Source organism: Carya illinoinensis, chromosome 1, assembly GCF_018687715.1.
Source record: "Carya illinoinensis cultivar Pawnee chromosome 1, C.illinoinensisPawnee_v1, whole genome shotgun sequence".
NCBI lineage: Eukaryota > Viridiplantae > Streptophyta > Magnoliopsida > Fagales > Juglandaceae > Carya > Carya illinoinensis.
In genome coordinates, this window is record NC_056752.1 from 41,694,742 (window position 1) to 41,716,765 (window position 22,024).

A 22,024-nucleotide genomic window follows, 5' to 3' on the forward strand; every position below is an offset into this window, starting at 1 on the left:
ATATATTATAACAATAAAATTATTTCAACTTTTAGTTACATAGATTTATAATTCGGATTTATTTAATATTAATATATTCAAAAGAATATTTATTAAAAAGAAGAATGATAGCCTCGGTATCCCCCCACGTTTCGGTCGGCATTATCTTTGTCTCATTTCCGCCGCTCGGCTTCAAAATAAACAATATATTCAGAATTTTGTTTTTAATTTTGAATAATAAAAAGCACCGTTCATGGGATGGGACGGCTTCGCCTTTTCTTTACACCATCGATTGAACTTTGCCACCTGACGATGCACCCATGCATATGCACATTGCCCAATAATTTCCTAAGCCGAAGGACGTAAATGCCCCCCACCGCCCTTCACCGACGCGCATCCAATCCATATATATATATATCAAACTTAGGGTGGCCTCGGTCCCTACGTAGCATCAACTTGATAAATACCTCGACGCAATTGCCTCGGTAATAAGAGGGTACCGTCGTCCATGCATAATAATTGTCGTCCTCCCAGCTCCGTTTTCTGCCAGCTCCTCTGGGCCTGTGTTCCCAAAATAGAACTTGAATTCCCATACTCCCTCCGTAACCTTTCTTTACTTTTAGAAAACTAAATTACTTACCATCGTTTTTCGGAAGCAAGTTTAGTCATAAAACTAACTACTGTATTCTGTAATCAGAAAGAAAACCGAGGCATAAAAAATACTCTTTCTTCATTCTTGTGGAAACTAGTTGGAACCAAGAAGGGCGACAAGAAGTCAAGATTTGAGAGCCGTATTGTCCCAGCTTCCTTTACTTTCTCAAAGCGATTTTGGCTATTGCAGTGGCCTTAAAGAGACGAAAATCTCTGATCTTGAAGGCTTGAACCATACCTTGTAAGTTAAAGTTCATCTCTTTATATTGCTTCCTTTTCTTTTGGTTAAACTTGTGCTTTAACCCAGGAAAAAGAAAAGGATTTCTATTTTTCCTTTTATTTTTTGTTTCTGGGAATGTGAATATCTTGAATCTTCTGGCGGAAAGAACCTTTTCTATTTACCCGAGAGGACTTTTAAGTGGCCGGTGTTTTTTTCTTTCTTTTTCTAGATTTGTTCAGTTTGTTGCTGTTGTGGTAGTTGCGGTGGTTGGAAATGCCGGAGAAGGCAGTGAATTCGCTATCTTTGAATCCATTGATACCAAGGTCGAGTCCCTTGCTTCATTGGCGTTTTGGGGTGCTGACGGCTTTGGTATTTGTTGGGATGGTCGTCGTTTGGAGCATAGATGGGTGCACCATAAAGAGCTTTCTTGAAGCTTGGAGGCTCAGGCAAGATTACAAAACCGTGAAGTTCAGCACTCTCCCAGCCAATCTCACCCGAACCCATCCAAGTCTGCCTCTTAACACCTCCATCATCCTAGCTAATGATCCGACCCAGAACCAAACCAATATCCCTACCCACTTCGATTCCCACATTCTCGAACCGGTTTCTGTTCAGAATTCAACTGTAGTGCCTCCAGAACCATCCCAGAATCCAATGCAGATTATAGCTTCGCCGGAATTGAGCTGGGTTTCTGCGGAATTGGAGCCCAACTTGACGTCCAATCTTCTCACCAGGTGGTTAGCTCCTGGAGGTGAGCCTTGTAAGGATTCCAAGACGGTGCAGATTGCGATTCCTGGTTTGGATGGTGGGAACTTGGTTGATCTGTCAGCTGGCGAAATCCATGAATTTGGTTTTCAAGCACTGGATGAGTCTGGAAATCCTCGCTGTTTAGGTGGGGATTACTTTGAGACTGATCTTTCAGGGGATTCTTGGAAATCCAGGCCATTAGTCAAAGATTTTGGTAATGGGTCTTATTCTGTTTCGCTTCAGGTTCATCCGGATTTTTTCGGGGATTACAATCTGACGGTAATTCTGCTCTATAGGCATTTTGAGGGCCTTAAATTCTCGCCTTGGCGCTTCGTGTTTGATCGAGAGCTTCGCAAGATTCCAATCAGGTTTCACAAAGCCTCATGTCAGTTGCATGAGATAAAAACTTGTAAAGAATCTGATTTTAACCTGGACATTTGGTCTGGGAGGTGGACTCGGCATGGTAAAAATGATGATTGCCAAATCGGTAACGATGGTCGGTACCGTTGCCTAGCACCCGACTTTCCATGCCAGAGTCCATGGTGTATTGGTCCACTGGGGTTGTTAGAGAGTAACGGTTGGGTCTACTCTGCACATTGTGCATTTAGATTGTTTCTAGCTGATTCTGCTTGGAATTGCTTGAAGAATCGGTGGATTTTCTTCTGGGGTGATTCAAATCACGTTGATACAATACGAAACATGCTCAATTTTGTTTTAGATTTACCTGATATTCCATCAGTTCCTAGGCGGTTTGATATGAACTTCTCAAACCCCAAAGACCCGTCTCAGTCAGTTAGGATCACTAGCATTTTCAATGGCCATTGGAATGAGACCGGGAATTATGAAGGTTTGAATTCGCTGCAAAATGAAGGATTTAGAAATTTGTTAAAAAATTACTTTTCAGAAGGCGCAATTCCAGACACGCTGATCATGAACTCTGGATTACACGATGGTGTCAAGTGGAAAAATTTGAGACAATTCTCTGCAGGCGCAGATTATGCAGCGTCATTCTGGACCGAGGTTATGGAGTCAGTGAAGCAGAGGGGGATGGCGTTGCCAAAGGTATTTTACAGGACCACGGTGGCGACTGGTGGATATGCTCGGTCAATGGCATTCAATCCCAATAAAATGGAGGCATATAATGGGGTATTGCTGGACAAATTGAAGCGAGCTGGGGTAGTTTCGGCCGTGATTGATAACTTTGATATGACTTTCCCTTGGCATTTTGATAACCGGTGCAATGACGGTGTGCATTATGGCCGGGCTCCAGTGAAGATGAAATGGAGAGATGGCCAAATTGGGCACCAGTATTTTGTAGACCTCATGTTAGTTCATGTGCTACTCAATGCACTGTGCGCAAGGTAGCGAGTTAAAAATGTTTGTGTTTACAGGTGCAGCAGGTGAATTTTCTGCACCCTACCTCAGAAGGTGGAGCACCCAGATTGCGGTGTTATGACACTATAGATGGAACGCAAATTACAGGCCATTCATATACATGCCAGCCAAAGAAAAATGGACTGGGTACGATTGCAAGAGTGCAGATAAAATAACTCAGCTGTCTTGGTTGGAGGAAAAAGTTTGAGGTAGGTAGGGAGTTCTATAGAATCAATCATATTGTTCACTAGATCATCCAATGGCATTCTTTGTTTGTTTATAAACTTTCAATATATGGTAAAGATAAATAGATATGTTTGGCTCGCTCGTAGAGTTTTTGTTAACATCATCAGGTAGAGTTTTTGTTAACATCATCAGGTATCAGATTCAGAACTGATGCATTTTTCTGGTGTTAGCTATGCCAATTCTCGTGATCTTCTTGTCAGAGACTCAGTACGCAAGCAAAATCATAACTTTGATCTTGGGTTTGGATGCTAGCTGGATTCATGTAGAGATATACTAGAACAGGACATTAATTGAACAGTAACCAGACAAAGAAGTGACAAAAATATTGCATGAAAAGAACCGAAGTAAAGTCATTTTGCACAGGCTGTAAACGGCACAAATAAAAAAGACTATTATGTCATTTTCAAATTTATCAACGGCAAGGGATGCCATTCTTCGTAGAAATATAAATCTTGTTGTTTTGCACCCTAGACGGCAACGAAAGATGCCGTTAGGTTCGTACTAGATCTGTTTGGCTACCATTGGATAGGAGAATGCCGTATGCACCAGAAAAGATTGTCGTCTCCGGTTGAGCAATTGACAAGGAGGACGGCAGGTATCATTTTTGAGGTGCAGTAGCGTGCGCATTCATGGAGGAGTGGGCTCCAAACCCCTTGTCGTTTTTAGTTATATAGCTGGCTTGCCCTGAGTCAACCAAGTTGCCACTTGCCAATTTTTTATGAAACGAAGATATTCTTGTAATTCTCAAACAGTATACCCACATGTATTGTACGTACGAATATGGTTTTTTTTTTCTTTTTTTTTTTTTTAAAGAGAAATGCTACTGTGCCACCCATGTGTATAGCTACAGTGTACTTTTTTATTTATTTTAAACTTAGCAATTAAAAAGTTATTTTAAGTATATTTGTATTTTTTTTTTACTTAATAATTAAAAAAATGTAAAAAAAAATTAAGAAAAAAAACTTCTGAGCGGTACACCAGCTGTATGGTGGAGGCGGCATGGTAGCCATTTTCCTTTTTTTAAACCCCGAATCTTAACGATAAGTTTTAAATAGTTGATAATTGAACTCACAAGTGAATGAGAAGAATGGGGTTGGCCACCTTTCATGATTATTTTTTAATTATTATCTTTTTAAAACATTTTCATTTTATGTGTAGACATATGCATTGGTCACGTTGAGTCACGTTGTTAATAAAAAAAATTAATTTATTAGTTTATAAATTAAACATTTATAAAAATGACATGTAAATTTTTAATATTTTTAAAAAGTGATTATATGTCTATGATTATTTTTAAAAAAATTATTTATTTATTTATTTATTAACAAGGATGGCATTTATGATATCTATGATAATTTAATAATATAATATATATCGATTTAAACAAACTAATTTATACTAATTATTATGTCAAGATTTATGAATGATTTTCCTTTAATCAATAAATATATGCTCCATTGACATGGGTAAATACCAAAAACATCTATGAATAAACACATTCATAATTAGGGGTGTTACCTGCATCGTGTAGTACGGTCCCCCATCCTAAATCATGTGGGGGAAGGGTTTTTTAACCTGCCCCTCGCCTAGGCACACTCCTTTAGGTTTAAAAATTATTTTTTGAATTCAAAAATATTTTTTTATCCAAATTATTTATAAATATAAAAAGAATTTAAATCCATAAGAGTTTTATTTTAGATTGCCTTGATTTTATAAACTACCTTTTATATAAAAAATCAAGGCAATACAATAATCATACTTAAATAATGTAGAATTTAATCAACTTCAAGTCTTGAACAAATTGTATATAGATATATACAATATATTTATTTATTAAAAAAAAAATTATATATGGTGGTACGGAGTGGGGGCAGGGCAAGGTCCCACTGGGGTTAACCCGCCCCCTATATCCACTACCCATCCCTATTTATAATGTGATTAAACACAATCTTTAATTATAGATGACTCTTTGTAAAAGAGTAGACTTGCTAAAAAAATGAAAAATCAAGATTTATAATATAGTTGCAACTTGTAAAACACATTAACCCTATTTGACTCTATAAAATTTAAGATATATAAAGATAATATTTGTTGTAAACTAATGACAAGAGAGATAATAAGAGAGAGGTGCTTGTTATTTTTTTATATGAACCTATAAATATACCCATATATATAGTAGTATAAAGGTTTTAATTGACGATTAAGGCCTAGTCAATTATGACGGCTAAATGTGGTCATCCAATATAAGTTGTTTTATAACATTCCCCATTTGGATAACCATATTTAAAGAATATATCTTGTTAAAATCTTGCCAAGAAAAAACCTTGTGGGAAAAAACTAATGGCGAAGGAAAAAAGAGTACAGTATTCATGTGTACCGTCAAGTGCTCTAGGATTGCCTCATTAAAACCTTACAAAGGAAAACTCAGTGAGATAAAACCTTAATGAAGGAAAAATAATATAATCAGAACAAGTCTTCAAGACATTACTCTCCCTGAAAAGTGCATGATAATAGGTCTTCAAGTCTCTGCATTCCCATGTTCTACATAATCTTCTTAAATGTTGCAATTGGTAATGTTTTAGTGAATAAATTTTCCAAATTATCACTTGACCGTATCTACTTGATATCAATTTCACATTTTTCCTCATGAATTACAATGATCTTCTTGTGTGAATCTGAAAGATAACCTACATCCGTATATTCAACTAATTGTGGACTTGATCCATGTTGATAAAATAATCACATATTTAGGGCTTCAATTGCACTGAGATAAGGTATTTCAGGACCAATAATTTTTTCATCGTCTTCACAAGGACGAAATGGATATTTCTGCTCATCAAATAATCGAGCAACCATTGGAGTACTCAGGGAATGAGTTTTGTCTATATAAAAGTGCTTCAAAACTTTATAGTGAAAGGTCTTTAAGTTGATGCATCTCAATATTGTGTACCAACTCTTTAAATGATGCAGTTGATAATGTTTTGGTAAATAAATTCACCATATTGATTCAAAATCATTTTAACATTAAATTCACTACTCTTCTGGAGTTGTACTCTTCTGGAGTTCTTGTAAATAATATAGTTAATAGAGAAGTCATCAAAATTAAGCCGCTAACCTCCATATTTAACAAAAACGGTGGCCATCTTTATTTACCAGACAAGCACCGCAGGATTTTACAACTTTTCTGTAGCTATCAGGCGCCGCAGGGCTATGATGCTACATCTCTTGTAGAGAGATGTTTCACGAAAGATGCTGTGAAGCAATAGAGATGTTTTGTCATAATTTTCTCTATAAAAGAAATATTCAGCTTATCTTCATTCGCATCTCATCTTCTTCATTTTTCTGTAATTAGTCTGCATTCTTACTTTGCAATCTCTTTCTGCATCCTTACTCTGCAATGGCTCAGTAATCTTCTCATGACCAATATATGAGGTATTCTACACCTCGTTCACCAGTTGTTTCTGCTTTTACCGTAGATGCTATAATGCAATATAATAATGATCTGACTAATAAGTCAGATAATGAAGTTATCTACGAACTTTTGAGTCTCGGTACCCGATACTCATCATCTATTATTGTATTTTCTCAGGAACTACAATAAAAAACTTGTGGGGTTGATTATCTCAACGAAAAAATTTCTATCATTCAGCGACTTCTTCTGAAATCCAACTTGAAGATACGAGCAATAAAGTAAGAGAATAGGAATTTAAAATCCTTACTTAAATCTTCTTTTCGATTGCCTACTCCTTTAGATAGGGATGTCATGCAGATTTTTGAAGAGTAAATTCGTTTAAAGAATGAGGTGAAAAGTTTCAAATTTCTGTAATTTTGTTTCGAGATAATAAAATAATATTTCACAAATATTCATATTGTGTTTATATCTTATGGTAGATATTCTGTGTGCTCCATTTTATTTCTCATTTAATAATACACACTTCTTATAAAACCGTAATATGAATCTGAAATACTAATTGCATTTAAGAGATGGTATTTCAGAACTAATAATTTCATTCATCTCCCCCTTGAAACTGAAGGGGTTTGAGATTTATATTTCAAATATGTGCAGTTTTCATGAGCTCTTCTGGAGCAGTTTTCATGAGCTCTTCTGGAGCCTCAATGACATTTAAATCATCTATATAAACTACAATAAGTTAATATAGATACTGAAAATATATGGAAAATAGCTTGTTCTACGTACGTTTGGATTATTTTAGATCATATAAGGATTTTTGAAATTTGATAGAATAAGTATTTCAGGACAATATGCTTCATGTATTTCGTTTAGATTGTTTTAGATCATATCAGGATTTTTTAAACTTGATCAAATAAGTACTTCAGGACTATATGCTTCATGCATTTCGTTTGGATTGTTTTAGATCATATAAGGATTTTTAAAACTTGATAAAATAAGTACTTCAGGACTATATACTTCATATATTTCATATCTAGTAATCCATATAAATATGCAGTTAATCATGCATATCCAAACTCTTGGTAACTTTCAAGCTAATAAAAACCTTAATATAATTTCATCTACTTTAAAAGCATATTAATATTATTTCTGCGAGAAACCGACTCGTGATTTATATATCATATTTTCATTTCTTTTATATAAATACCCACTGATATTTAACAAGCATCACCTCTTAGGTATTTGGACTAGAAGTCCATATGTATCACATTTTACTAGTGATATCAATTATGCAAGATTTGTTTCTTTCTATTTTGGCCAATATTTTTACGTCAGTATTTTTCGACGGTTCTTGGCTCACTTTCTTTATTATTTCTGATAATGTCAAGTGCTATCTTATATGAAAATACGTTATCGACAACAGTTTTATTTCTATCCAGAATTTCTCCAATACTCAAGAAATGTATCGAAATCTTTTTATTTTCAAGTACTCGTCCCTCTTCAAGGGAAAATATTTCATGAAAAACCTTTTTAGGAGGTACTCTTTAGAAGGATTATACTCTTCAAGAATTTTTATAGGAGAATTTTATACAGAAAGTTTGAATGAATCTTGTTGCTTGTTTTGTGGGTACGGCCTCTTTAGAAGTACCAATTTATTTTATTTGTGCTTTTCTCTTTTGGGATGCTTTATCTTTGTATCAATAGGTCTCACATGCTTTTAGACATGTCTTATGTTCATTATACTGCTAAATTTCTTAATTATTTTACGGGGACTTCAATCCTCGCTGGGATTTTAGCAGTTAAAATATGAGACATTTTTATCTTATTGCATCCATAAATTAATTATCATCTGAATTTTCAGTTCACTTATGATAATTAAGATAACGTCAAATTATTTCATTTTATTTATTTCTAGCAAATTTTTCTTTCCGCTTCTGGTGAGAAGACTTTATAGTAAAAGAATCTTCTGGTTCTTTTATAGACGTCCACATGAAAATTATTTGACTTATCGTAATTGATTTCGGATGATGAAGATAATCATGAAAAATATACAAATATTTTGAATCATATCACTTTTGATATATCATAATATTTGATTCAATAGTTGTATAATATTATCTAAAAAAAAATTTGGTAGTTTTTCCAATACGATCTTCTGACCCGAAATCATAGAAGTACTATACAGATATTCATTACGACGTCCAAGCTCTTGATTTCTTTGAAAAAATGTACAATTCTTTTCTGAGAATGATATAAATCTAATACCATTCACTTCAATGAGTGATGTGGAACTAGTAAAATGTGTCTAATGATTTCTTAACAAAAATTCATTATTTTTCTCAACCACTAGAAGACAAGATATAAGTTTAGAATATCTTATAAACTATCGCACTCGATATTGCTACTTCATGAGCACTTTCGAGACATTCATTTTAAACATATATTTTTTAATGACTTTTCTCTGCACAATTTCAATTATACAACTTCAGGTGCATTAATCATAATGAGCTTTTGGTACACGTATCACTCGTTTAAATTATCTTACAGAATCAATAGATCTTTTATTATGAGATACTTAATAAAATTATTGATTTAGAGCGATCCTTCAGGGATGCTCAATTTCTATTGCAAGATGAATCTTAATATGAGATACTCAATCAAATTATCGGTTTAGAGCGATCCTGCTCCATTTCTATTCCAAGATGAATTTTATCATCAATAATTTATAACAAGTATAAAAAGTAAATAAAACTTGTATATAAACTATGTAAATAAACATTTACCATAGATATAACTGAGATGTAAACTATGTGAATAAATATAGAATTTTATTAAGTAATAATAATGAATATAATCTTTAATACTCACATTGGGGATTGCAAATAATATATTGAAAACTTACTTGAAGTAGAAGACTATTAGCTTCAGAATCAATAGAACCTGGTGTTATTTCTTGTGCCCATAGCCCTCTTCATCCTCTTCACCGTATCCATACTTGCGCCTCTTGCCACCATCATCATCATCACGCCTCTCATAGCTCTCCTCCTCAGACCGCCCATAACTCTGCCTTCGAGGCGGCTCGTCCCCACAACTCTGCCTCTCATGCTCAGTACTCTCGTACTCAGGCCTCTCACTCCTCATTATCGTATGAATCATCTCATGATCGGAATATTGATTTAGTCAGTTTCCCTATTCTTTCCACTAGCTCTAGGGACAGCTTCTTAACCGGTTTCCTCTCCTTCTCCGGTCGAAAGTCGAAACCCAACACATCTGACATCTCCTCGGAGCTCCACCCGGATTTCTGGAGCGAATAAGATATATTCGAAATTGCACAAGTATCAGCCTCCGAATTCTTCAAAGGAGGAGAGATGGTTTTATTAGATAATCAAGCAGTTCTGGATGCTCTACTCCTGAAAGAACTGTTTCGGAGATGAGGACGACGACGAAGATGAGTTCTGACGACGATGATCGACATCTGTGTCGCTCCAGAACTCTACCCATCGTGGCGTTCTCGCTCCGGCTGATGCAAGGCCTGTGTCCAGGCTCCTTCTTGAGAAATTCGAGGACGACTCGGCCGATTTCTCGCTCACGGATCTTTGTCTTTTGAGAACCTGAGGATCGGCCTCGGAGCTCCGAAAGAGAGATTCCCGCTCCAAGAAATCTATGAGATCCAAACCACAGTAGAAGATCCGGTTCTCGTCGACGAAGAAAATTGGGTTTCCAGCTAAACACAGGTGGCAAGGAATTTAGCAATCCCTCAACTTGTACACAAGTTCTGCCGAAACTTCCTCCAACATGTACAAATTGGGGTGTTCGTCAAAACTGTCCGTCCAATTCACTCGCGTAAGCGTGTAGTGGGTACAACCTTTCGGGTTCTCCATGGACAAAAGGGTCAGAAAGTAGTGCTCCTCGGGGTAACAGGAGTCGATGTTCAAGCATGGCAGCCTGAACTTCCTCCACAACCTGATGTCTCTTACTCACTCTTCCGCCCATATCCAGATCCATGTTCTGATGGGGGCGACAGCTCGTACTCACTCTACTTCTCAAATCTCTCACTAGAAACCCAGAACCCAATTTTGATGAGGATTAGAGAAACCCATACAGAGAGAGAAATGGGAGTTGGGAGGTGGAAGAATTTTTTCGATTGTACTGATAATATGTTGTAAACCAATGAAAAGAGAGAGAATAAGAGAGATGTGCTTGTTATTTTCTGATATGAACCTAAAAATATACTCACATATATAGGAGTACAAAGATCTTAATTAACGGTTAAAGCCTAGTCTATAATGACTAAATGTGGTCATACAATACAAGTTAGTTTATAACAATATTAATATTATACACTTTTAAGATAATTTTAAAAAAAATATAAAATATTATAAAATATTATAAAATCTAAAGAAAAAAAAAAAAAAAAACTGTGATGTTCAATGGCAAAAGTTTTCATATAATTAGTAAAGTGGGTCTAACCCGCACACGCTCGCGGACGCGTACGCATGGATAGACTGATACGCAAGGAGTGGGAGATTGGCAGGAAGGGTAGTTATTTGTACTCTAGCAAAATCAACGACCGTGCATTTTAATGTGTTTGGTGCCTATACTCCAATACCCCAAAGAATACTACAAAACCAATCTGGCAAATTTTGGGGGATTGAGGGCTCGCTTGTCCTTGAAGCAACCTATCTCCGACTACGACGACGAGGAGGAGTGCAGGCCTTGGCGTCGCAGGATTTTCATGGCCTTTACGTGGGGCTCCGCCCTTAGGATCACTCTCCTCCTCCTCCTTCTTGCCGCCGTCGTTACCGCTTGCTTCACTCTCCCCGTCGAGAAGGTCAGGTTTTTTTTCATCTGGGTTGGTGTTGTTTTCGCTTTTTGGTTGGTTATCTGCTTTTTTGGATGCTTCCTGGGTTTTTTGAGTTTTTTCTTGTATGTTTGTGTCAAATATGGTGAATTGCTGATTGGTCTCTTTCGTTTAATTTTGTTGAGCGTGACATCTGTGAGGGATGTTTGAGCTGGTTGTATGTTCTCTCGTTTTCATTCTATAAATATGTATGCGTTTATTATTGTTATTATTTTTGGACTGGGTTAGATTATGTTCGAGTTTCAGATCAATTACGGGAATCTGGTTTTATTAGCAGTTTTCCAGAATTGGTTTGTAATTTGAGCTTATGTTTCTGCCGCTAACGCATTTATGGCACCAGTCTTTTTTCTTTTTCTTTTTTTTTTTAATGGTCACTGCGTAGCAAATTTAGAACAGGTAGAAGGAAAAGAGAACCACATTTTATGGTGCATAATTTGCTCTTTAAAATTTAAATGTAATGCCGAACACAGTTCGATCTTTTTAATTGGAAATAGTTCACTCTCCCATTATTAAAACGAGAAATAGTAATATACCAGCTTGAGCCACTCCAGAAGCCTGGTTCATATTCTAGTATTAGTTTCAGTTCCTAACTTTATTATTACTTAGCTTCCCAAGATATAGGGTGCTTAGCTATTATTTAACCATTTTTCTCCCGCAACCGCAGCATTCAATTTTAACTACTTATTCTAGTTTGTAGCCTCCACAAGAGCGTTATGTTGCAGATGTCGTCCTTGGAAAACATTATATGAAGTTTACTTTAAAAGCTCTGTCTTTTGTATTTATCATAGCATATGCTTTGTGCAGATTCTGAAGGACTTTTTATTATGGGTTGAGCAGGATCTTGGACCTTGGGGTCCCCTTGTGCTGTAAGTCAATCGCTACTTTCTTGTTGGTACTGATTTACAATTTATCTCTGGTCAAACAAGTGTAGTCTTGATTTTTAACTCCTGTGTTCAGGAATAAGATTTTTACCTGTGATATAACTGCAACTAAAATTTTTATTGCAATCATCGCTTTGGTGGTAATGCATTAAGCCAAAATCCCTGTCATAGATGGTGTGTGTTAGAACTTAAGAAGGGTGGTTTAAGAAATTCATTTAATGATGGGCTGGAGTTTATTTGCGTGGACAGTTTGGCAGTTTAATTTTGGTAGCCAAAAGATGGTTGATGTGCTTAATACAACCCACTTACCCTTACGAAACTCTGGAAAGGCTCTCCTACAATCCATAGGCCTGTTTGCAAATGCATAATTGATAGTAATGCATTTTGAATTCTACTTGCTAGGTCACATATACTATCATGGGACAAAAACTTCCAAACTGAAGCCAACCACCTATAATTTAAAATTTCACAATTAGATTTTTGAATGGGCCTAACTTGAGAGCCAATGTGCTAATTTTGTTATGTTGGAAATGTAGAAATTTATGCTACCCTCAAAATCTTTCCAGATTTTGAACTTTCTTGAATTTAATCTTCATTTATCCATTTGGTTAGGCATGTTCAAACTTCAAAGGACTTGAGATTAACTTGTGAAGAAAACCTAATTACTCTTTGCTTCTCTTAATCAGAATTTTGTGAGTAACCAGTTGCAAGAATTTTACGTCTTGAATCACTCCTATTTCCTTTACCCAATTTTTTCTTGATTCACTGGATCTTTGGAGAATGGTACTAAGCTCATGTGTCAATCTCATGGGGCAAGTCTGAGTGCAAACAAGCTTCGTTCTTAGTTCAATAGCTTTGGGAATTGATGGCTTATATTGACTGGATATAAGTAGTTTCTCATTTATTTCTTTGATCATTGGAGTTTTCTTCTTGATTTCTCAAGACTCAATGCAATAGCTTTGAATCTGTTATTTGAATTATTTACTGTAAAGGGCAGGAAGTAAAAGAATCATATTGATGAGTTCCCTGTATGATATTGATATTTTGAAAGGGTGAAATGTGTACTTGTATGCAGATCATTCTTTATTTCTCTTGACTTTTTGTCGACCAGGAAAATATATAGGCGTGATCAATTTCTTACTTAAGCAGTAACTTGGTGATCTAATCTGCAGGGCTGTTGCCTACATTCCTCTTACAATCTTGGCAGTTCCAGCATCTGTATTAACTGTAAGTATCATGTGCAATTGCAATGCTTTAGTAAACCCGTTCATCCCCTTTGTACGATTGCAATTTGGAGATATACAATACTGATGTCTCTCGTAATAATTTCCATTTTCAGTACTGTGTTCTTTTCTGTTCATTTTTTATGGGTACTTATGCTGAAATGCATTATTTGAGATAACATCCCCCTTCCCTCTCTTCCTTCTCTCCCTCCCTCTCCCCAACAAAAATAAAAGGAAAAGAAATTCAAGTGCAGCCTTATCTGACATTGTTCTCCATGTTCTAGCTCGGTGGTGGTTATCTTTTTGGGCTGCCTGTAGGCTTTGTTGCCGACTCTATTGGTGCTACTGTTGGTGCTGGGGCTGCATTCATTCTTGGCAGAACAGTAAGTTTCTGAACTGTTATGGTGTTGTATACCTCCTGATATTTCAGTTCCACTGACTTTGTTTCTCAACGGTATTTCCCATATGTGATATCTAATTTTGGTGCCCAGAAACAAAAAGGACTACAATTCAAGTTAAACTGTTAAAAAATCTTGTCAACTGTTTTCGCATGTTTCTTTCCTCTAATCTAAAAATTTACTCTTGTGGTGTTTTATTCCTTGTTTGGGTTGGTATTTAGCGTTATTTAAGTTTATCTTGATTCCTGTGCAGATTGGGAAATCATTTGTGGTTTCCAAATTGAAGGATTATCCACGCTTCCAGTCAGTTGGGATTGCAATTCACAGATCTGGATTTAAGGTTTGTAAAATTTATTTACTTCTTTCTTGATTCACCAGATAATTATGCATAGGTGATGCTCTTTTGTATATCCCATGAACTTGGGGTGTGCCTATTATTATCTTCAATAAAATCTTGTTTACCGATATAAAAAAAGTTTATTTTTACTCATTCTATTCTTCCTCATGTTTTGATTAGTGGATCTTAATTTAATTTTAATCTTACAGATCATTCATCACTGCATTTCGTACTTGTTAACGTGGAACCCCACTTGCCTCAGTAGATCTCATGGTTGAATATTTGTACAAGATGATAAGATTAGATAGAGTGAAATCACCTAGAACTATGCAATTATATTGTTTACCTGCACATTGATAGAGATTGCTACATTATAAGCATGTTACTTGTTCCAAAGGAATCTGCTGGTTTTAGAGGCATGCTATTCAAATTCTGAATGCTGATTGTTTAGACAGATGATTATACGTTTCAACTGTACCGCAACTAATACCTTCCCACTAGGGGTGCTACCCGCACCTCCCGTGCAGGCAGCCCCCCTAGTAGGGAGGGATACCTGGGGCTGGGGGAGGGAGGGAGGGGGAGGTTAAGTTTAAAATCTAAACTAAGCCAAAACGATATCATTTTATTAAAACAATTTTGTTTTTTCTTAATATATCTTATATATTTAATATAATATATAAGAGAGATTATCCATTGCATTACCTATAAAAAAATAATATATATTATATATATAATGGACCAGGCCGAGAAGTGAAACCCGGGCAGGCCCAGCCCGGCACCCGCCCCTTGGCATTTCCATTGGGTGGGCCCTGCCCAGCAGCCCTACTAGTTCCTACAAGCTCGTTTATAATGTACTCATTTGTATGAGTAAAAACAAATTTTTTTAAGGGGCACTGACTGCTCGCTTGAATGGTGGTTTTTCTCACTTTCCTTCTATTAACGATTCAATCGTTGCTCACCCAAATCTGTTACTTCCAGCGTTACCTATCAAGAAACAATTAGGTTGCATTTGGATGCAAAGACTATAAGAGATTATCTCAGATAGTTTTGTACAGATGAATATACACTCCATCCAAACACAACTTATTTCATATGAAATAATTTCACTTTTTTCATCTTAACTCATTACTGTTCAGCTAAACAACAATTCCCAATGGGATCCATATAAATAAAAGTATCTCATAATATTTGTTATTTATGAAAAGTAACTGCGGGACCCATCCGTACGGAAACAATCTGTATGAAAAGTAATCCGTATGTTGGAGCGTGTAAGGTTGCAGGACCCATCCATATGAAAAGTAACCGTGGGACCCATATTGTTTTCTAAACGAAAATTCCCTGTGGGACTCATCACTGTCATCTGAAAAGTATCTCATAATCTTTGAAATAATATTTATTTATTTTTATTAACTATCAAAAAAAATATTTGTTATTTATTAACAAAACATTAAATAAAATAATTATTCCATCACTACAAAAACAAACCAGTCATTGATGAGACCCACCACTTTTTCAATTTCTTGTAGAAGTTAAACATATCTCAACTTATTTCATACATTTAAACACATCTCAATGGGACCCACACTCTTACACAAAACATCTTAACTCACTACCATTCATAGCTATTCTCGAATGATCTGAGATACCTTAGCATCAACATGGAGGCTGCCAGTGAAAAATTTAATGGAATCATTCTTTGTTGTGTGCATGCGTCTTTTACATTTATTGGGTGGTGGTTTCTCTGTTTCCTTCTCCTTCTTCTCACTCTAGCTGTGGGTGTCTATGATAAACGACTTTAATGCCTATTGGTAAGTGTGTCAACTTTTACTTTGTCTGTGCGCATGTGTGCATAAATTCTTTTACATTATAAAATTATGAATCAATTCATCTCTCCTTTATTAAAATCGAGCCTTTGTCTGGAACACTTTCACTAATTGAAATCATATAACTCAAATCTGTACTTTATCTTTTTGTTGCTATACATTCATACTATCCTTATTTAAATAATACAATTTTGGAGTTGGGAAGACCCTTTCAAATTGAAAAGGATCCGTCAAACCTCATTGTTACTGTGAGGGTATGGTATATAATTTGAAGACTAACATTGCACTCTTTGCTTGGAGAGTGATATTTATACGAAACTTTGGCTTAATTCACTTGCAGAGTATTTTTCCCCCCTAGATAACTCATTTCCAGAGTTGCTACCCTTGTTTTGCGCCTTATTATAAATGCTCGCTGTGTGTTCTTAATCTTCTTTTCTCACTCCACAGATTGTTTTGTTGCTTCGGCTTGTTCCCTTGCTGCCATTTAACATGTTGAACTACCTCCTGTCTGTGACTCCTGTTTCATTAGGGGAATACATGCTGGCTTCCTGGTTAGGAATGATGGTATCTACTTTGCACTCGAACTAAATACCCATGGTCTTTATGCATTAACATTGCTTTATGGTTATCAGAAATCATGTGTATCCTTTTACTGTTTGTCGTTTTTTTAGTCTAACATACAATGATCAAATTACCCATGTGTACTCATAGTAAACTTATGCCTTCAGATTTTCACATAACCATTCCAAGTTCCAACCCCTAGGGGTTGGGTGGGTTGGCTCAAGTGGTAAAGGCCTTGGTCTTGTTGGTATGCTCTCTCCAAGGTCTAAGGTTTGGGTTTGAATCCTCTTGGGTGTAAACAATCTCTAGGGGCCATCGGACTGGAGGATTTTTCCCTTTAACGAGGTGCATTTGTGGGAAGCTCTTTACCAAGGGTTATGCACCCCTGGGATTAGTTGAGACGCTATTATTGGACACCTAGTGCCATAAAAAAACATAACCAATCCAATTCACCAAACCACTCATGGGAATAAAACGAATTTAAAATCAAATTAATTGGAATATATAAAAATAAATCTGTAGTGATAAGTAGAGAAACGCGTTGTCATCCTTTTTCTCAATACATGTCCGAAACGCCAATTAAGACTTAAGAGAGTGATAAAAAGGCACCCTATTTGTTTCTTTTCTTATTATGATATGTTGTCTGACTTATCATTCTAACATTTACTTTAAATATTAAGAAACTATTTATCACAATGAAGGGATGATTAATGAATGTGTACTGGAAGTGGGGCGCATGCACATGCATGAATATGTTTCACGGGTTCATGGACTCAACCTGTGTTAATCAACTAAGTGATCATGATGAGCAAATTTTGTACGTCTTAAACGGCTATTACTTTCTTATGCTTAGTTATATAGTATTTGACCTAGCTATTTAAAATGAAGAAATTGACTTTTGAAAAAAAAAAAAAAAAAAGCATACGTTTTGTTCATGTATACCGTCATCTGCATCAATGAAGATTTTGTTCTCAAATCATAGTTTTTGGCAGGTCCGTACATTAATGAAAATATAAGCAGTTAGACAGATTAAAAAAATGAGACAGGTGTATTTAAACACGTGAAGGAGAGAGAGTGGGGACTCTTTGAATGTCCTGATATTGAAGTGTATTTTGAGTGTAAATGGTTTTTTGATGTTTTTAAGATGGTTTCTGTTACAGCCAATAACGCTTACATTAGTTTATGTTGGAACAACTCTCAAGGATCTTTCTGATGTGACACATGGATGGAATGAGTTTTCAAAGACCCGTTGGGTAAGAGCCTTGCCATATTTTTCTTTGTTTAAGATTTTCTTTTCTTTTCTTTTCAAATCAGTCAACCCATCACATGGTTGTGTACACTAGAATATGAACCGTTTGGTGCTCTACGGATGACCTAAGGTACATGTTCATAATGGGCTTTGGATTTTGGAAGGTATTGGAACGCAGATTCTAGATAGATTAAGGCATGCTTGGGTAATGAGATGAGATGAAAATTTTGTGAATAGTAGTGAAGTTGTTTGAGTTAAGATGTTTTATTAGGTTTTGGGAAAGGAGAGAGAAAGTGTTAAATAAAAATATTATGAAGTTCAAACATTGTTTGAAATTTGAAAAGGTTGTCTTGTTTGGAAGTTTGGGAAAGTTGTAATGATTAGATGAAAAAGTTGAAAGTTTGAAATTAAAAAGTGTTTTGTGTTTGAGTGATGTTTGGGAAGGAAATTATGAGAAGTTTTGAGATCATCTCATCTAACTTCCCAGACAAACCCCTAAATGAGGTTTAGGACCCTATTGTGTTGCTTTATCTCCTTTTTGATCACCTCCTCTAATTGATGTTCATCTTTTATACTATGGATGCAGGCATTTGTCATATTGGGCCTATCGGTATCTGGTAAGTTGCAATCATTAAAACACATGCCTCTGCACATGCCAGAGGCACCCTTTTTACTGGGCATTTGTCACTTGAAAATGTTGTTTGCCTTCTTGCTTGCATCTTGTCGATGAAAAAGCCTGATCATGAAAAAGAAAAAAAGACTAAAAAAGCTTCCCCTTCATACTTGTCAAGTAGTACATGTAACAATTTGAAAGAAAATCATCAGCATGTTTTTCTACCGATGATGACACTTGAGGAAAGAGGGTTTCAAGAGCCTAAGCTGAGAAATACGAACTGAAATACTAGTGCCACGCATACATGACAGTATATCATAGGCCATTTTGCTATATATGTTTTCAAAAGGAAAAAAGAATCTCAAATTTGACCATTTCTTGCATTGTCTTATCTTTTTGCTTGTCTGCAGCGGTTTTGCTTATTTGTGTTACCAAAGTTGCCAAGGCTGCTTTGGAAAAAGCTTTGGCTGAATATGAGGATCTTGATGGCATTTTAGCATCCCCTCAGCTGCCCGTTGTGGCTGAACCAGCTGTGGATCTCAACCAACCTCTCATAATCAAGATAGACCCTTCTGAAGACAACCATGAAAAATGAAATAAATGGTCTATGTAAATTCTTCCCTTACCTTCCTTTAACGGCCATTTTCAATTATAAGATTTTCAGCATTTGATTCTTGTGATGCTGTTTGATCTGTACAGTCCCTTATTTTAGCACTAAAGTTTTGGACAGGAATGGCTGGTTTTAGAAAGAAATTGTAGCTCATGTCTTGAACTGGAAAGCAAGTAAAAAACCAAAATTAGAAAGAAAAAAAAATAACTGGAAAAATAAAGAGTAAAGGATGAATAAATTATTGCTTCTCACATTGTTGTAATTTGGTGTTGGCTCTGTTTTGACAAACTTTCTAATTTTCTTTCTCTACTTTTCAAAGTACTCTTATAACATTAGCAAAACTGTGCATTTGTAAATTCAGCACAGACTGATCGGCCCACTTGAAAGAAAGGAGCAAGCAGCTATCATTTGTTATGTATAAATGTACAGGATAGAAGTTAAAATTCTCATTAAAAACATAGTAAGATCGAGCAAACAACAAGATGGTTGTCCTTAATCGGAGAGGCTAGACATTATCAATGTTGAATATAGGGTGCCCATGTGATTTTGCGTCACATTATTAGTACAGACTTTGACTGGTCCGGACCATTAACAGGTAAGCATGAACTTGAATCTGCAGCTTAAACCTTTAAATTACAGCAAGTTTCTGTTTTATATCATGGCTGTGTTCTAGATGTAGTCCGGACAATACGATACTCATCTGTTAAAGTCTTTTCCATCAAATGTTAGACGAATACGGAGTCTTCTGCATAATTAGATCAAAAATTCGTTATGAATCAATGGGACTGTTCGGATTGTTTGGATATGAGCTTAGCTGTGGTCAAGGAGGAGGATTGCAGGGTCTACAGCAGGAAAATGTAATATTTGGACCATAGAAGTCGTTATTTTTTTGGTAGTGCTTGACTATTACTTTTGACAAACAATAGGAGGCAATGAATATATTTGAAAGTAGCCATGATATTGGAGGTAGGGCTAACAAAAAGCACAAACTGGTGGACATTTTTCTGACCCGATACCTTTTAGTAAACTTTATTCCCCGTTTTCTCTGTCACAAGATTGCATGCCTAGGTCAAGATATCTGCTATATATCTGTTATCAACCAACCCTCAACCACCATCCGGGTAGGCCCTAATTAATTGTGAACCTGGTGACACCGACTGGGAAGTGGATGGTGCGGTCCAATTTATAAGCACTTAAATGCTTGGGAGCAATGCTTCTGGGTAGGAAAAGTGGTTTGCTTTGAAACTTGCACAGGAGTATATCAAAAGTGTAATCCTAATGATGAAAGTTGAAGCAACATTATATGGTGCCTCATCATTATGAACATTTGAATTGCGGAGTGGTTACTATTGGTTACTGATATTGCTTTTTCCTTCCCAAAGAAACAGCAGAAAAGTCATTCCCAGGCATTTTCTTTATAAATTCTTGGCAGCACATGTTACCATTCTCACTGTCTCCCTGTGTCCAATTTTGGAGGTTCGAGGACCCTACCAATATCTTAGAGCAGAGGGCTAGCAAGATTCCAAAGTTTCTATGGTATAACTCCATGTTTCATTTATATCTAGCCTAACGCCATCAGACTCACAAACACTTTGACTGCCTCTTGGATGGACCACAACCTTAAAATCTTAGCCATTGGTTATGTTACAAACTAAACGCAGAACTTTGTGAGCGCAGACCTTATATATATAGAATGCAATCAACGAATGTAACACAGAAATGCATGTTGCTCCAAAGCTGAAGCTAGCCAGAAACCTCAAGGCCCTCGGAGGAAAAATGCCAGGATTCTGTATTTTTCCACTCGGCGGGTGCTTCGATGGATGCCGCGACCACACTCAAGGCTCAGGATTTGGCACAAGGATCTGGAATCTAAGTGACAGACCAGTGGAGTTGCAGATAAGGGTGGGATCAATATTGAAAAAGGTTCATACTTTAAAGCCAGGGTCTTCAAAGAGACTGAACTGCAAGAGCATATACAAGGCTCATATGCCTTGTAAGAGTGGCAATGGAGATGGAGGAATGAAGAGTTTGCTGTATTACTATGATGAGACATGCCACCCATATGTTTGGGTTCATGACAGTGGGGGTGATTCCTTGAGAATGGTCAAGCAACAGTACCTTAGTCTTGATGACCTGAGGAACTACTCTGAGATCAGAATCTTTAGGGACCATCAGAGAGGCTGCATATCAGTTCGCAAGAAACCTAGGCCTGATTTTTGCTAAATATTCTACATTCAACTGATCTTAGTTTGAATATTTGTGTTGGTATTGACAGCAAAGTTTGTTTTCGTTGTATTCTCTCTCTCTCTCTCTCTCTCTCTCTCTCTCTCTCTCTCTCTCTCTTGTTTGTATCTTCTTTGGCTTGCTTGTTTTATGAAATATGAATGTATTTGAGGAACTGAGATGCTACAGTCATACCATAGCATGTACCAAAGTACGTAGTTCTCTGAATTAATGAAATATTAGTGTAGCTGTTGGATCTGGTTTTCTTACCAGTTTAATCTCGAAAGGTATAGATGTTTTCCTCCTCTGTCTCTCTGTCTCTCTGTCTCTTGATGGTTGAGAAAATGGAGAAACTACCATCATAAAATAGGAACTTGCAAATTGAATCAAGACATTAACTAATAGTACGTCATGTGATCAGATATTGCATGTTGCGGTGGAAAAAATATTAATGTTGCAACCAAATATTTGTAAATTCACTGGGAAGCTGAGATGTCTGTGTGGCATGTTGAGATGAATATGTTCATATCTGTTTGTAACCAAAATCTATCAAAGTCTGTCTTCAGAGCTTATATTCAACGAATGAATTGTATTCGATGCATTGTGATTTTCACTC

General features: G+C 36.2%; 3 protein-coding genes across 3 annotated transcripts; all 3 read left to right on the top strand.

The window, feature by feature from the left end:
* Nucleotides 1-420: 420 nt before the first annotated feature.
* Nucleotides 421-3,315, top strand: LOC122274597. Its single transcript, XM_043083626.1, has 2 exons — nt 421-871; nt 1,080-3,315. Exon 2 carries the CDS (start codon nt 1,124-1,126, stop codon nt 2,960-2,962), a length of 1,839 nt encoding a protein of 612 aa, XP_042939560.1. The 5' UTR covers nt 421-871; nt 1,080-1,123; the 3' UTR covers nt 2,963-3,315.
* A 7,799-nt stretch (nt 3,316-11,114) lies between these two features.
* LOC122274615 (TVP38/TMEM64 family membrane protein slr0305-like) lies at nt 11,115-19,447 on the top strand. Its single transcript, XM_043083641.1, has 9 exons — nt 11,115-11,460; nt 12,295-12,356; nt 13,544-13,598; nt 13,879-13,977; nt 14,246-14,332; nt 16,600-16,716; nt 17,874-17,966; nt 18,549-18,579; nt 18,986-19,447. Exons 1-9 carry the CDS (start codon nt 11,212-11,214, stop codon nt 19,168-19,170), a joined length of 978 nt encoding a protein of 325 aa, XP_042939575.1. The 5' UTR covers nt 11,115-11,211; the 3' UTR covers nt 19,171-19,447.
* A 144-nt stretch (nt 19,448-19,591) lies between these two features.
* On the top strand, nt 19,592-21,694 carry LOC122274624. Its single transcript, XM_043083649.1, has 2 exons — nt 19,592-20,721; nt 20,863-21,694. The coding sequence occupies exon 2, from the start codon at nt 20,905-20,907 to the stop codon at nt 21,406-21,408; it is 504 nt and encodes a 167-aa protein (XP_042939583.1). The 5' UTR covers nt 19,592-20,721; nt 20,863-20,904; the 3' UTR covers nt 21,409-21,694.
* Nucleotides 21,695-22,024: the final 330 nt, after the last annotated feature.

Coding starts and splice junctions, on each gene's coding strand:
- LOC122274597 (XM_043083626.1), top strand. CDS start 1,124: ATGCCGGAGAAGGCAGTGAATTCGCTATCTTTGAATCCATTGATACCA.
- LOC122274615 (XM_043083641.1), top strand. CDS start 11,212: ATGTGTTTGGTGCCTATACTCCAATACCCCAAAGAATACTACAAAACC. Junction 11,461..12,294: donor TCACTCTCCCCGTCGAGAAG/GTCAGGTTTTTT, acceptor TGCTTTGTGCAG/ATTCTGAAGGACTTTTTATT. Junction 13,978..14,245: donor CATTCATTCTTGGCAGAACA/GTAAGTTTCTGA, acceptor ATTCCTGTGCAG/ATTGGGAAATCATTTGTGGT.
- LOC122274624 (XM_043083649.1), top strand. CDS start 20,905: ATGCATGTTGCTCCAAAGCTGAAGCTAGCCAGAAACCTCAAGGCCCTC.